This window comes from Apodemus sylvaticus, chromosome 1 (genome assembly GCF_947179515.1).
Source record: "Apodemus sylvaticus chromosome 1, mApoSyl1.1, whole genome shotgun sequence".
Classification (NCBI taxonomy): domain Eukaryota; kingdom Metazoa; phylum Chordata; class Mammalia; order Rodentia; family Muridae; genus Apodemus; species Apodemus sylvaticus.
This window is the reverse complement of record NC_067472.1, coordinates 1,990,130-2,006,148: the sequence shown is the minus strand read 5'-3', so window position 1 is coordinate 2,006,148 and position 16,019 is coordinate 1,990,130. Positions and strand designations below refer to the sequence as shown.

Genomic DNA, 16,019 nt, shown 5'->3' with positions numbered 1-16,019 from the left:
AATAACAATTTGGGGCGCTAGCAGGGGCGCCATCCCTGTTGTTTGGATGAGCCGAACATGATGGGTTCCGGCTGCTTCCGAGTCCTCTGGGAAGCTCACGCACCATCCACTTAAGGCTGGAGCCTGGCCATTCTCCGGCCACTCCCACCTTCCTCTCCCAGGCTGTATGCTCAACCTCCTCTACACATTCCTCCTGTCCTGCCTTCAGCTGCTCCAGGAGGATGGAGGCTGAGAAGCCACCTGAAACCAGGGGATGCTGCCCCGAGGCCCTGGGGCAGGCCAGGGGATGCTGTCCTGAAGCCCTGGGCAAGCTTCTGCCGGGCCTTTGCTTCCTTTGCTGCCTGGTGACCTATGCGCTGGTGGGTGCTGCTCTCTTCTCCGCTGTCGAGGGCCGTCCTGACCCAGAAGCAGAGGAGAACCCGGAGTTGAAGAAGTTCCTGGATGATCTGTGCAACATCCTGAAATGTAACCTGACAGGTAGGTGCCAAGGAGCTGTTGCCATCTCAGAGGTGCCCTGGCAGGAGGCTGTGAACAACTTGCCTGTAACATTCTCACTCCTGACAGAATTTAGGCAAATGATTTCTTTGAGTCTCACTTCAGTTCTCTGAGCAGTGGGGAGATGAACAGGCACCCTCCCAGGGGTGCAGTGAGGATAGATAGAGCTATAAGCAGATACTCTTAAGACCCAGCTTTCCCTTCCCAGCTGTGCCTCAGGCTCCCATTAGCCCCACCCGGCCCCCAGGGCTTAGGAGAGGCTTAGTCACTGGAGATTTGGTGGGGTGGGCTGGATCAGCCGTGCAACTCTGAGACTTCAAGAAACCATCCAGACTGGGTTTGGATTCCCCGGGATGAACAACTGATTCCTATTTCAGTCTCTTTGCAGTGGGCTTGTGGGGGGTAGGGTCAGGGGCTGGGACTGGTGATGGCCGGGTTGTTGTTTTAGCTGAGTGTGTGAGCTCTATGCCAGCAGGACCATACTGGAGGGAAGGGGGACCAACCTTCCGAGTCCCACCAATAGTAAGAACCCTTTTAAAGCGGAGATGAGATGCACTAGGTCTCTGCAAGGCAGGAGATGCTCAGCAGGCATCTTTAATGCCTGTCCATCTGTAGTGCATCCCTCCGTTTGGTCCTGCAAAGGTATAATCAACAGAGCACAAGAAGACCAGAGATGAAAGACAGTTAGCAGAACAAGAGAAAACAAAAGAGAAGATGAGATAAACCAAACCAAAACAAAACACAAGAGACACAGGAGTGAGAGACTGCTTCCCTCTGCTCATGGTCCTGCACAGCCTTTGCTGGTGCTCCCCGGGGACATGGTTTGGGAGCAGCTGGGACTGTGTGAAAGCTGGTCCAGAGAAACAGAGTCTGGCTCTGTGGAAGGCACCTCTTCTCGCATCTTTGTCACAGTGATGGTTCTACTCAGTGGCCAGGGAGATGCTTGAGGTGCTATTGGGACACTTGGGGGGGGGTGTCATAAGACTCCCATCTCCATCAAGTTCAGGACTCCCCGAACCAGCCCCCACCTTGGACTCACCCAGAGGATCTGTTTAAAGCATCTCCAAACTTTGTTCTAGATCTACACAACCAGGATCCTTGGGGACTGGAAATTTCATTTGTAAAGGGGATGATCCTGGACACACACCAGCAGAGTGTGCAGTCACAGGGCACCAGGAGTCAAGGGATAATAAGTGTTAGTTAGATGCCGTCATGCATTTTCTCACTTAATACACACACACACACACACACACACACAGGCACCCTGACCTTGGGTAAGAATTGTCTCCTTTTAGATAGAGGCCCTGGAAGGTTACATAACTTTCACATACAAGCCAACGAGATATTCTATCCCAGGCATTTGCGCTGTAGAGTCTGAGCTTCTTACTACCAAGTTACACTGCTGAGGCTCAGAAAGCAGCCTTTCGTCTGCAGCTTTAAGTAGTTAAGGTGAGTCTAGATGCCAGAGTCCCAGGCTGGTACCATTCAATTAAAATGAGTAGTGGCTTCCACCGTGGACCAGGCTCTGTGCCATGCTCTGAGCCCAGGGACCAAGGCTTTCCATCCCAAGAGACAGCTGCAGGTTGAGCTGGGAGCTCTGGGAGCTCATCAAGCCGGTGGCTCCGTGGATTGCAGGAGCCAGGGCGTCTTAACACAGTCAGCCTTGCTGAAAGCACTTTGCTTCCAGTCTAGAACTCTGCAAGAGAGTTCCTTTTTTAAAATGAATAAAGAAGGCCGGACGTGGTGGCACATGACTGTAATCTGGGCACCCACCAGGCAAAGATGGGAGGATTGGTACGATCTGAAGCCAGCCTGTCCCACATAGCAAGTTCTAGGCCAACCAAGGGAATGTAGCCAAGATCCTGCCTCAAAAGATAACAACAGCAACAAAACTCCAAAGACACAAACAGTAATAAAACGAACAAAGCCAAAGGTGAAACAAGGCTTCAAATATTAAGAAATCCTTCAGAGGGTTGAGGCTGCAGCTCTGTCAGTAGAGGGCTTGGCTACCATGCATAAAACCCCAGTGCCGAATAAGCCAGCCTTGATGGCCCATGCCCATAATCCCCACACTTGGGAGCTAGAATCATGAAGATTAGAAACTCAGGGATATATTTGGTTATTATAGCATTGGGGTGGTCAGCCTGGGCCCTCTTTTTCTTTAAAAAAATAAATTAGTTTGGGGCTGTGGAAGGAAGGAAGGAAGGAAGGAAGGAAGGAAGGAAGGAAGGAAAAAGGAAGAAATGAATGCCCCAAGGATGCTGAGCTCACACCCAGACTCCCATGGAACTATCTGACCTCTCAGTCTCCATAGGCACCAGCAGCTGGATCTAAGGTGTTCTAAGGATGGCTTTGATGGCCAGGCTATGGTGTTGCTGGGGACAGTGGGGGTGGGGTGGGGATGCTGCTGGCCCCTGTCCTCTCACTGGGCAGCACTGTCTGGACAGATGGCCCTTTCATCACTCTGGTCTCTCCCCAGTGGTTGAAGGTAGCAGGAAGGACCTGTGTGCGCATCTGCAGCAGCTAAAGCCCCAGTGGTTCAAGGTGCCTGAGGACTGGTCCTTCCTGAGCGCTCTCTTCTTCTGCTGCACAGTGTTCAGCACAGTGGGTAAGTGCAGGGGCTTGTCCTGCTGTGTGGGAAAGAGACATGGGGGCATGTGCTAGCAGGTATGCTGAGACATCCTTGTATCTAGTATAAGGAACTGGTGTCAGGAGCTTCTCCTACACTAGGGGTGTAAGGAGTGAATCCCCAGAGTTGGGGGCAAATCAGAAGATGGCATTCTTCCTTCTTTAGTGGGTGCAGCCTCGTGAAGGGGTAAGGTGAGCAAGGTACAGGCCAGACTGTGGTCGTTCTTGAACCATTCACTGAGTGCTCATGTGAAGCAGTTGACCCACCGTCCATGCCTACATCAGCTGGGAAGAGGGCAGACACAGCTCCGGCCCACAGGCTCCTGGGCATGTTAGACATGCTCACAGGTGATCAAATGGGACTTGTGCTTGACAGTGATGTGCTCAAGGGGTCCTTAAAGTCGAGAACAGAAACAGCTGTGTCAGCCTTGGGTGGGGGGAGGTGCATCCAACCATGAGAATGTTTTAAAGGCATCTTAGGGGTCACATTCTACTGAGCCTGCTGGAGTTCCTGGGTGGAAGGGCAGAGAGGTGGGTGGCTGGTGATGAGGACATTCTAGTGCAATCACATAGTGGAGTCAAAGGCCTGAGAACAAACTAAATACCTGGTGCTATAAGGAGGCACATCAGGAATTAAGAGAAAAAGAAGGGAGGAAGGGAGCGAAGGAAGGGGGAGGGAGAGGGAGAGGGAGGGAGGGAGGGACAGAGGGAGGGAGGGAGAGAGAGAGAGAGAGAGAGAGAGAGAGAGAGAGAGAGAGAGAGAGAGAGAATAAATGCCTGGGGCTATAAGAAAGTATGTTAAGAGGAAGAGAGAAGGGAGGGAGGAAGAGAGAAAGAGAGAATATGCAAAATAAATGCCTGGGGCTATAAGGAGGTATTTGAGGAGTGAAGAGAGATCAGGAGAGAGAGAAGAGAAGAGAGAGAGAGACAGACAGACAGACAGAGATAGGCAAAGACAGAGACAGAGAGAAAGACAGAGAGAGAGAGAGAGAGAGAGAGAGAGAGAGAGAGAGAGAGAGAGAGAGAGGGAGAGAGAGAGACTGAGGCCAGGTCATGGGGCTGAAAAGGCTCCTTATCCTTAGGACCTGGGCCTGTGTTGCAGACTTCCAGCAGGGAAATAGTTGGTAGCTCAGCCTCCCAGAGACCCCTACAGCTTCGGCACGGGACCAGGAAGGAAAATAGCCACATGAAGCCTCTTCAGAAGCCTACGTGAGCAATAATGACAACCTAAGTTAGGACAACTGTGATTGGAGGGCAGGGAAGGCCAACTGGAGGAAGATCTGGAACACAGGGCCACGTGGAGACTCCAGGCTAGCATCCGGGTTTCGGCTTTTATGGATAGGATGGGCAGGCTGGGACAGTAGAGGAGGATGGGGGCTGGATGGCCAGGGCTGCTGAGAACGTGGGCTTGGTTGGAGCTCAGAGCTGGGACTGGAGAGTGGGCTTCAGACCCTTGGCACCTAAGTGGCAGGTGATTTGTTGGGAATGACAGGAGCTACAGAGGAAGGTGTGGTGTGGATGTGGAACGAAGCGGAGTGTGAGTACTGCAGTCCAAACACTATAGTGTGCTTTCTGTAGCTGCAGAAGTTTTTACACAATCCAGGCCACGCCCATGTCTTATGCTCACAGAGGCCCTAGGAATGGGGTGATTTGAGCTCCACATTCTGAGCCCAGTGAGGTGATGTCACAGGCTGAGGTCAGACAGTGAGTGGAATTGGTGCCCACAAATGGACTTTAAGGCTTCATCTTCCACTGTTCCCTCAAGGGGGAGGGGCTGACCTTGTGGGTCTGTGAGGTGCTTCGACCTTTGTTGTCTGCTCAGGAAGCTGTGCTTATGCAGCAGGTTAGCTCAGATTCCTGAGCCCCTCTATGGAGCCTGGAGCACGTAGTGGCCCTAGGAAGGGCAGAGTTCCCAGAGAGGACAGAACTGGCCATATCTGGTCTTTGTACTTGACGTGCACATTCCCTGGATAAGAAGTGATTCCTTGTATGACAGTCATCTAGGGGAGGCTTTTTATAACCAGGGAGGGGTAGGGGCTTGAAAAAGGGATGCCTGTATTGGGAAAGAAGTGCCATAAATAGTCACCCTAGGTGTTCGGGTCTGAGCACCCTCAAAGCCATATGCTCTCTTCTCAGAAGTCACACAAAGGTCAGGATCTTGAATGATAGATGGTCACGGGAGCGGGGACGTGTACACGGTCTTTCCTCTGTCACACCTTTCTTCCTGTTGTCCCACAAATGCTTGGATGCGATTATGACATCCTTGTTCCTCTTTGTGTATGTGCGCGCGTGCGCGTGCACAAGTATAGTTAGACAAGCCCACAGCTTGCTCAGGTGAGGCAAGTACTGCACCACTGAACTCCATCCCCAGCCCTAACATCTTCATGAATATAGTTCTTCTCATGCCCAAACCAGACAGGTACAGTTATCATCCCCATACTCCAGATGGAGAAACTGAGGCTCACTCACACAACTCATGTACACTTGAGCCCACTCCACTCTCTCTCTCTGTAAACCACTTGTCTCCCCAGCACACAGGGACAGGTTGCACGTTCCTGCCCTGGGAAGCCTGTCTGATGGCAGACAGGACAATAGACAACAACCCATGGTCCACTGAGCACTAAGAAACACACAGAGGAACAGCCAAAAAAGGGGCAGGTCACACCGAGGGGACAGGCCTTGGCTTGTTTTGGGAAGGGTGAAGGCTTCTTGTGGACATGACCTGTGAGTTGGAGTCTGGCAGATCAAAGGGAGCTTCCAGGAAGGAGCAGTGATCCCTAGAAAACCTCAACCTTAGTGGCCCTGTTATAGAAAAAATTCCTCTAGGAGAAGGGTGTTGGAGACTTTCTATAGAGCTAGCCTCCAGGGTTATGGGAGAGCTACTTGGAGCCTATGTCCTAGGCCAACTCTGAGAGAACTTTAGTAATGAGGGCAGGTTCCAGGTTAGACAGCCTCTGGTCTGGCCATGTAGCAGATAGGCCTGCTGGGAAGGCCAAGCCAGGAGCTCTTAGGTCAGTCAGAGTTCTCATGAAGAACACGGCCTCTTGCTTAGTCCCTACCTTTCTTGGAGAGCCAAAGGCTTGATGTCCTTGTCCTTTAGATGAGCAGATCCCCATCCTAGGAGGGTTGGGCCTACAGGACCCACAGATATGCTATTGAGTTCTGTCCCTCAGGTCACAGGGTGGTAGACTGCAGTGGTCAGCTGTTCATTTTGGAGCCTGGTCACCAGGACTCAGAGCTGGGTAACCTCTAAAGAGATTTGGCCCTCTGAGCCTGATACCAGGACTCATAGATTTCCCCCAGACCCCCACCAGACTTATCTCTAGAGCATTTGGAAGGTTAGGCTGAGACCATATGCCAATGGCAGTCACAGTGCTTTCAGCAGCTGCCTGACCACCTGATTCAACCTGTGAGCAAGAAGATGACGTCATCCCCTTGCCCCCATACATACCAGGGAGAGACTGGTGGGAGTACGCACAGTTCTGAGCAGATGTTCAGCTCTCATGGCGCTAAATATCAAGCTTCCTTCACCCTCTTGCTCGGTAGGTCCCAAGAGGCCCACATGGTCCACATTACTTCTAGACCTGAAATTTGAAAAGGCCTGACTATCCCTTTCCTTCCCTGAGTTCCCTATAAACAGCAGAGATCTTGTTCTAGAAGCTTCCTGTTTATCTCTTCCTGTCTCCCAAATGACTTTAGCAAGAGATGAACTCACTGGGTGACCAATATCTAATGGATCTACACCTAAGTGGGAGAGGGCAGTTTGAGAAGAACCAGGGCGAGCAGCTGCTCACTGAGACCTCAGCATCTGTCTCTATACCTCAGGCAACTCACAAGCTCCAAGAGAGTTCTCGCAGCCATGGGTCTGGCTGGAGACAGGCAGGGTGGGTAATGTAGGTAACAGTAGAAGCATCGGAACCATAGCTGTACAGCAAGAACCAAGTGATCAATAACCTCCACTAGTTCTTACAAGGGCCCAGGAGTGGGGCCCGTGACTGTTCCTGACCTCAGGATGGCCAGGGCAGGCAGGGCAGTGATCAGTTCCGCTCTTCGTTACCTCTTCTGTCGCTGAAAGGAAATGCCAGACAAGAGCTGCTTAGCGAAGGAAGAACAGGTTAGGGATCATGGGTAGAAGGCGCAGTCAGTCTGTCCTGGTGGGGATGGTGTGTCAGCAGGAGCAGGAGGCAGAGGACGATGTGCATCCAGTCAGGAAGCAGAGAGCAACAGAAGCTGCCGTGCGTGCGGCTCACTGCCTCTGTTCAGTGAGGGAGCCCAGCTTAGAGAATTTAGGGTGAACCTTTAGTCTAGGAAATCACTCGGCCAGGCTCAGAAACTTGTTTCCATGGTGATCCTGAAACACTGACAACTGAGATTAACCATCACAAGGCCCAAGCTAAATCCAGGGACCAGAGTGAAAGAATTGTGGTACAGGGGAGAAGCCATCTTGAGTAAGATGTTGGAGGGAAGCTGAGGGCTGAGAGAACAAACTTAGGTTGTCTTTTTATCCCTCCTTCAAGAACTTAGTCAGAGCTAGCCCACAAGTGGCCCTATGGCTACTGTGACTGGCTAATTCTCTGTCATAGGAGCCCAGCCCATTCACTGTAGGAAGCTATGCAGTATCTCTGTCCTCTACCTGTTTTGACCCAGGAGCACAATTCATGCTGCCCCCCACGCCATCTCCAGGCTTTTCCAGATGGAGTCTGCTGAGAACCACACCAGCCTAATGTAAGGGATCAAGGCATGTTGGACCCGTGGAGTCCGCACAACTGAGGAGTGTGTGAGGAGTGCAGATTAGCGTTCAGCGCCATCAAGTAGGGCATCTGCAGAGTCTTAACCCCGTGGTTCTTAACCTTCTAACACTGTGACTCTTTAATACAGTTCCTCATTGTGGAACTCTAAAATTACTTTCATCGCTACTTTGTAACTGTTAATTTCCATACCGCTAAGGATCAAATGTAAATGTCTGTGCTTTCCAGCGGTCTTAGGTGACCCCTGTGAAAGGGTCATCCTACCCCAAAAAAGGGTCGCAACCCACAGGCTGAGAAACTCCCATCTTAGCCAGCCAGCCTTTCTAGAACCTTGAGCTCTCATCATCTTGCCTCTGCTGTCCGAGTGCTCTGACTCCAGGCATGTGCCACAGTGCTTATACAGTGTGCATATTGATCCCAGAGCTTTGTGTGCGCTACACAAGCACGCTATCAGCTAAGTCACATCCCTGCCCCCTCTGATATACACTAACATTGGAAACCTCGTGCACACAGGCTCTCAGCCCAGCTGCATACTCTAACCTCCTCCCTATCTCCCATAAGCCCCCATGAGCCCTGCCCCAGACCTATTGGAATCCAGGCTCAGGCAGCCGTATGAGCCCTCCAGGTGTCTCTAATGGGAGTCAAGGTCTCGAATCCCTGATGTAGTTGAAATACATTAGCTTGGTTTAAATCTCAGGAACATCAAACCACTCCCTATTGTGTGAGTCAATTAGGGAAGCCTGTGCCTAAAAGTGCCCTGGAAGAGGCTGGGGGGCAGTGTATGTCAGTAGTGCCTGTGACCACTGCTGGGTACAACAGCCTCTCTGCAATGCTTCTTCAGCTCTGCCTCTCCAACTCACCTGAAAGACACCTGGCCCTGGTGCTACAGAAGAGACACCTGGTAGGTGTGAGGCTGATTAGTTCTCACCTGGCTCAGCCCCCTGGAATCAGGAAGAGAAATGCTTGGGCTATTAAATACTTGGCAAGCTAAGTGCAGTGGAGTGATTGTATCGGAATAACGAATGCATTATAGGAAGTGATAGTTTTCCATTCTGCGTTTCAGCATTCGGTAATTGGGGCAGAGAGCTCATTCCCTGCACAGGGCTGTGCTCCCTCAGAGACCTGTTTCCTGGGGTTCTTTTCTGGAAAACAGCAGATTTTCTGGTCTGTAAACACATCTCACTCAGAGGGTGAAGAGGAAGCCCACCTTGGGTTGGACATGTTCCTGGGCAAGGTCTTCAGGTGAAAGGTTCAGGTTCTTGTGGGATGCAGCTATGTGACCCTCCAGAGGTCATCTGCCTTATCTGTTTATTGTTATTAGATGTGGGCAGTAATGGAGATTGCCAGAAGTTCTGCTGTGCAGAGGATTTTGATCCTAAAAGGCACTTTGCAGACTGTGCAAGCAATATTAGATTTGATTCTTTAAATTGAAATAAATTTGGGAGGTGGCTTGTAAGAGAACAACAAAGAGTGAGACTGAATGTTTTGCTTGATATTTATAATTATTGTATCAACTTTGAAGAAGATGACCTTATGTTACTCTTTTTCCAAGATGAATGCTTTTCAAAATCATCACAGCCAATGAACCAGAATCTTACCCTCACCTAGTGTCTGTGCCATCCTCCGAGCAGAACCATTGTTCACTGAAACAGTTGATGAATGACTTCATGGATAGACCATTTAATACACACACCATTTCTTTTTTTTTTTTTTAAGATTTATTTATTAAATGTAAGTACACTGTAGCTGTTTTCAGACACCCCAGAAGGAGTCAGATCTTGTTATGGATGGTTGTGAGCCACCATGTGGTTGCTGGGATTTGAACTCAGGACCTTCAGAAGAGTAGACAGTGCTCTTAACCACTGAGCCATCTCTCCAGCCCCACACACCATTTCTTACATGAATGTAACCTGTTCCCTGTGGACTGAGAATGATGACAATCACTCAAGTCAAATAGCTTTGACCAATGCAGGAAACCTGTACACAAATAATTGTCCCTACAATTCATTCCTTGGTGCAGCAGAACTGTCAACTCTTTGCTTAGCTACTATGGAGGTAAAATCCTTTGGTGATGTGAGGGACATTGAAGTACATCCTTATTACAATAAAGTCCAATGTCTAAAAATTGTTCTTATTTTGGGTTTCTACCACAATAAGAGCCAAGATTTTAAGCTTTACTAAAAACAAAACAAACAAACAAAAAGACTTTATCTTTTTATGCTTATTTAATAATATGTCCATTATTTTTATGATTGGTAGAAAAAGATATATTGTGATGAATATAATAACATAAATAAATAAAAAGAAGTTCTGCTGTGTGGGCAGAACACTAAAAGGTACTTTATAGACTGTAAATTAGATTTGATTCTTAAAATTGAAATAAATTTAACTCCATGCCCTGACCTTGGAAGCTGCGGAGGGGTGACAGTTACTTCTGAAGAGCCTTCTCTTAGCTTCCTGAAGTGCATGAGAATATGGCACTTTTACCCTATCTGGAAAATGAGGTGCTTCTTGTGTGGGCAACTTGTTCATAGCCTGTGACATCCTTAAGAGCTGATGACTCTGAGGAGCCCACGTAACGCTTGGGCATAGGGTCTTTACTGATGTTCCAGGCTCTGAGTCAGCTTTGAACTTCCTATCCTCCTGCCTCAGCCTCCCAAATAATGGAGATTCCAGGCCCTGCTCCAGTACCTTGGGGATTAAGTGCTGCCCTTTGATTTTGCACGGAGGAAATAGAGGCAGCAATTCAGAAACTGCTTTGGCTCAGGTCACAGAGCTGGTGAGTCAGAGTAAAGTGGCCCATTCCCTCACCTCGACTACTTGATCCTCTGTGCCTGTTAACTCTGCCAGACTTCTCTGAATGGGAGCTCACTCAACAATCAGCCTATCTGAGAGGATTCAGATATGCTAGCTCTGGGTTCCAATTCCTAGCACTTTTCATATACTCCAAGGTATCTCCCCCAACTGAGACAGTGTTTCTCTGTGCAGCCCTGGCTCTCCTGAAACTTGACCTGTAGACCAGGCTGGCCTTGAACTCACAAAGATCCACCTGTCTCTGACTCCTAAGTGCTGGGATTAAAGATGTGCACCACCACCGCCCCAGCTGGTATCCCTCCTTTAAGTTCTTAGATCCCTCTTCTCTTCAGAATCACCCCACTACCCTCCCTCTGATCAATGTCTGCTAGCCGCACTAGCTGCCCCAGACCCTGTTCTATTGCTGTGAAGAGACACTGTACCAAGGAGACTCTTAAAAAAAAAAGAAAGCATTTAATTGGAGGTTTGCTTACAGTTTTAGAGGGTCAGTCCATTATCATGGTGGGAACATGACAGTGTCCAGGCAGACACTGAAGTAGCTGAGAGTTCTTTCTACATTAGGATCTTCAGGCAGCAAGGAGAGGGAAGGAGGAAGGAGGAAGGAAGAGAGGGAGAGGGATTCAGAGAAAGAGAGAAACAGAGAGAAACAGAGAGAAACAGAGAAACAGAGACAGAGTGTCTAGCCCTGATTTGGACCTCTGAAACCTGAAAGCCCACCCCTAGTGACACACCCCTCCAACAAGGCCACACCTAATCCTTCTAATCCTATCAAAAAGCTCTATTCCCTGGTGAGCAAGCATTAAATACTTAACAGGGCCATTCTTATTCAGTCGCCACACTGGCCTGTTTTTGATACCTCTGGAGACACTTTGGTTAAAATTCAGAATCCTCTCTAGGGAGACAGCGTCCTGAGCTCGTAGCTTGTTGATTGCACGGCAGGCTGGATTTCAGCTTCCTTGTCACACTTTCGATGTATGTGCAGTACACAAACTATATCAGCTGTGTGGGCTTGCTCTGGGAGCATCGCACATGGCCAGTTTTTGGTCCCTGGGCTAGCTAATCTTGATTGTCAATGTGACACACCGGGGAAGAGAACACCTCAATTGCAAAATATCCTCCATCAGATAATTAACACAAGGGCATGATTATGTATAGAAGTTATGGCTCTATTCTTCCTCCTAGCCCCATGCTTCCAGAAACAAGACTCAGACTCAAAATGCATTTACAATACAATATATTTACATACCCTTGATCATGTAGCTAGGTTCCACTCTGATTAGGTCACAACTAAAGATAACCCATTTATTTTAACCTACATTCTGTCATGTGGATGGTTACCAGTTCTCAGGTATCATGTGACTGTCTCCTTCCATCTTCCCACACCTGCATCTATCCCAGGTACCATGCAGCTGTCTCCTCCTATCCTCCCATAGAGCCTGGCTGGATCCCAGAATTCTTTCTCCTCCTAGATGTCCCATCTCCCATTTCCTGACTAAGCTATAGGCTGTAGGCTTTTTAATTGACAGGTGATGTAGCCATACAATACACAAGATATCCTCTCTACAATTATGGGGCCTTTTCTTGACTGCTGATTGAGGGCCTAGCCCACTGTGGACAGTGCCATCCTCAGGAACCTGTGTAAGGAAAGTGCTGAACGTGAACAGGGAACAAGTCAGTAAGAAGGTTCCCCCATGGCCTCTGCTTCAGTTTCTGCCTCTAGGTTCCTGCTCTGGTTTCCCTCAGCAATGTAACCTCCCGCAGTGGGTTTGGCCAGTGTTTAGTCACAGCAGCAAAAGTAAATGAGGATAGCTCCCCTTTCCATCTCTGCTCAAGTCACCTCACCAAGAAATCTTCCCTGAGCCTAAATCCCAGATGCAGGCCTTCGTTTTAATTATGTTTATAATAGTTGCTGTATTCCTTCGGTGACTGGGCCTCATTTCAAACAGAAACAGTCACTCACAGTCACATTTGATTGACATCTGCTTCCCCTGAACCAGAGGCTCAGCGAGGTCGGATCGTGCAAATGCTCACGTGTCCCCAGGCAGGTGTACACTAAGCACACCGTGACTACTCACTGGATGAATAAACACACGAGTTAACTGTTCTTGCTTGCTACCATGTGGCCCCTGCCCTGCCCCCAGCCTGGGGGTATGTGGTGCTTAGAGACAGATGAAAGGGGTCTGATAAGAACCTTTGAGGACCACAGCTCCCTGCCCTCCCTCCCTAGGTGAGGTGGGCATCCTATGGTCTGCACTTGGGAGACCAGATTTCTAATGGGGAGCCATAAGCAGAGAGACGTGTTCAGCCTGCTAAGAATCACCTTCAATTCAATTTACATAGTTGGTGTATTCTTCTGTATTAATCAAAGATTAAACGCAAGTACCCACAACAAAGTTTTTTCCTTTGTTTGTCAATAGCTATAGAAGCTCCAGTTGCCTATTCTGAGGGGCTGCTGGAAGCTCCTGTCTCCTACAGAAGGGAACACCCTTCTGTGAGTATGTTAGAAAAACAGACCCGGGTGGGCCCTGGCCAGCCAGGTCTCAATGGATGAGATTTCTGTCCTGAGTCTCCTAGCATTTCTGCAGCCTGAAAGACCGTGTAAACTAGACTCCCCAAATGCAGTATTTATCAGACATATGTACTGGGCCAAGCTACTTCAATCCCGCTTGCCTCGGTTTCACCATCTGTAAATAATGAGAACACCTCTCCGGGAAAGCTGGCCACTCGCCACCCACAGCAGGTGCTCACTAAGTGGATGTTAGCTCTCAGGGCATCACATATACTAGCCTACAACATCACAGGTCCCAGCCTGGGAGGATCTTCCCAGCTAGTCGCTTAAAAGAAGGACTGCCCCTTCTCCAAGGTGAAGTGCAGAACATGTAAGCAGTCAGACAGAGGGCTGCAGGGTTCAGGGCTGGGCTGTAAACCCAGGAGGCTCTTTGTGAGTGCTTCATGATGACAGCCTTCCTGTCACTCATGGTCAGCTCCCTCATCTGAATCTCCACAGCTCTGACAACAGTGATTGGTTGTTACTGCTTTCTATTTCTCCTTAATGCAATACACACCACTGCTGTCCACACCACTGGCATATAATAAATGCTTGTTACATAAAGGCAAATATACCAAGTGGTCCAGACACCCTTAAAAGGGCAAAGGGAGGATGCTTTGGGAAGATGAAAAATGCAGTGTGAACTACTACTTCACATCTGTGCTCCTCCAGGTGAGATGACCCTAGCTTCGGGGGAACACACCAAGATAGTTGCAGTAAAATGGGGGACAATTGATTTGTCCCTAGCATGTCCCCTGCCAAAGACATTTTCAGTCTGGATATGAGCTGCCTCGCCTCTCTTCTTTCTTATCTGCCCCTCTGTCAAAATACATGTCGAACACACGGTGGATGCTTTGAGATAAATATTTATTTATTCATGTATCCGTTTATTTTCAGCACTTGGGGGGATTAAACTTGCAGCCTTATGCTTGCTAAGCACAAACTTCCCTGTGCACCTCATCGAGGATGAATTTTTTTTTTCCGTGTAAAGTTTCATGCTAAGGAGAAGAAACAGTAGGTCTCTTTTGAGCCTCTGGTGTATGATGGGAAACTGATACCAACACCAGACTGTCTTGTTTCTCAGGTTACGGCCACATGTACCCTGTCACCAGGCTCGGTAGGTTCCTGTGCATGCTGTATGCGCTCTTTGGAATCCCTCTCATGTTCCTGGTCCTCACAGACATAGGAGACATCCTGGCGGCCATCTTATCCAGGGCTTACAGTCGGTTCCAGGCTCTCCTTTGCCTCCGCCATGATATCTCCAAGTGGTGCTCCCTTCCGCTCTGCCGGAAGCAGCCTGACAGCAAACCTGTGGATGAAGCTATCCCTCAGATCATCATCGATGCTGGTGTGGATGAGCTCCTGGACTCACAGCCCAGCAGGGAGCCCGTGTCTCCGAGCTGCAATGTGGAGCTGTTTGAGAGACTAGTTGCCCGAGAGAAACAGAACGAGCTACAACCACCCATGCGGCCCGTGGAGAGGAGCAACTCGTGTCCCGAGCTGGTGCTGGGGCGACTGTCCTGTTCTATTCTCAGCAATCTGGATGAAGTGGGTCAGCAGGTGGAGAGGCTGGACATTCCTCTCCCCGTCATCGCCATGGTCATCTTTGCGTACATCTCCTGTGCGGCTGCTATCCTCCCCTTCTGGGAGACTGAGCTAGGCTTTGAGGAGGCTTTCTACTTCTGCTTTGTGACACTGACCACCATCGGGTTCGGGGACATCATGCTGGTGCACCCTCATTTCTTCCTCTTCTTCTCCATCTACATCATTGTGGGCATGGAGATCCTGTTCATCGCCTTCAAACTGATGCAGAATCGGCTCCTGCACACCTACAAAACCCTCATGCTGTTTGTTTGCCAAAGGGAAGTTTCACTACCTTGCTAAAAGGCAAGTGCTCTGGCATCTCTAAAAGGTGAGGGCTCCAGCATCTCTGTGACCAACATGAGTCCCGCAGGCCTTCCCCGCCCAGTTTTTGTACAGAGTTAGAACCTGGGCTTTGATAATCTGCCATCCGAGCTATTGGGGTGGGGGAGGACAATTTCAGTGGCGAGGTCCCTCAGAAACCTGGCCACACTGTTACAAAGGACAAAAGGAAAGGTCATCTTCATTGTTCCCAGTCTAATCAGCATCCCTGTCTTCCTGAAAGGCACCATTTTAAACATATGAAAGAACCAACAATATCACTGCTTTGTGTGTGTGTGTGTGTGTGTGTGTGTGTGTGTGTGTGTGATGGGAAGAAAAAAAATGACCGTTGTCTTTGGCATTTGTACTTGGGGGAAATTAAAATCTTCCTAAGTGGCCCCAGCCTCCCCTGATGAGTTGAAGTGAATCTAGGTAACCCGTTTCCCTGAATGACTGCGTGGATGCACTTGTCACCTGCCCCAGCCTGGGCTGCTGGCATCGCGAAGCAGAGTTGTTACCTGGGAGAAGTCTTCACAGCCAGATTCTAGTAGAGTGCCTGTCTCACTGCTTAGCCCATGGATGGTGCGACCTGTATGAATTCGATGGTGACACCGTTGTCACATCAGGGATGGATTGGTCCCCCCTGGACAGAGACACTTGAGAGCTGCCCCTGAGTGACTGATGTGGAGTAGATACACCACCTGTGTCTTGGAAACTTATTCTGTGGACTGTCATCGGCCAGTGAGGTATAAGCCTGTGTTGGACCAACTAGAAATGTCACAGAGGGAGCTGTGACAATGGGTGGACAGATGGCACTGGCTGCCCTGCCTTTCCTATGCAATAGCTCTGGGCTATGCTATATACCATCTCCCCTCTTTCCGGCC

At 49.4% G+C, this 16,019-nt stretch overlaps 1 protein-coding gene across 1 annotated transcript; it reads left to right on the top strand.

Annotated features, from left to right (window-relative positions):
• The first annotated feature begins 221 nt into the window (after window positions 1-221).
• Window positions 222-15,117, top strand: Kcnk18 (potassium two pore domain channel subfamily K member 18). The gene is made up of 3 exons (XM_052171853.1): window positions 222-477; window positions 2,975-3,103; window positions 14,318-15,117. The coding sequence occupies exons 1-3, from the start codon at window positions 222-224 to the stop codon at window positions 15,115-15,117; spliced, it is 1,185 nt and encodes a 394-aa protein (XP_052027813.1).
• The last annotated feature ends 902 nt before the right edge of the window (window positions 15,118-16,019 follow it).

Excerpts from the sequence above, each read along its gene's own strand:
- Kcnk18 (XM_052171853.1), top strand. The coding sequence starts at position 222 with ATGGAGGCTGAGAAGCCACCTGAAACCAGGGGATGCTGCCCCGAGGCC. Across the intron at positions 478-2,974 it reads CCTGAAATGTAACCTGACAG|TGGTTGAAGGTAGCAGGAAG; the intron begins GTAGGTGCCAAG and ends GTCTCTCCCCAG. Across the intron at positions 3,104-14,317 it reads CACAGTGTTCAGCACAGTGG|GTTACGGCCACATGTACCCT; the intron begins GTAAGTGCAGGG and ends CTTGTTTCTCAG.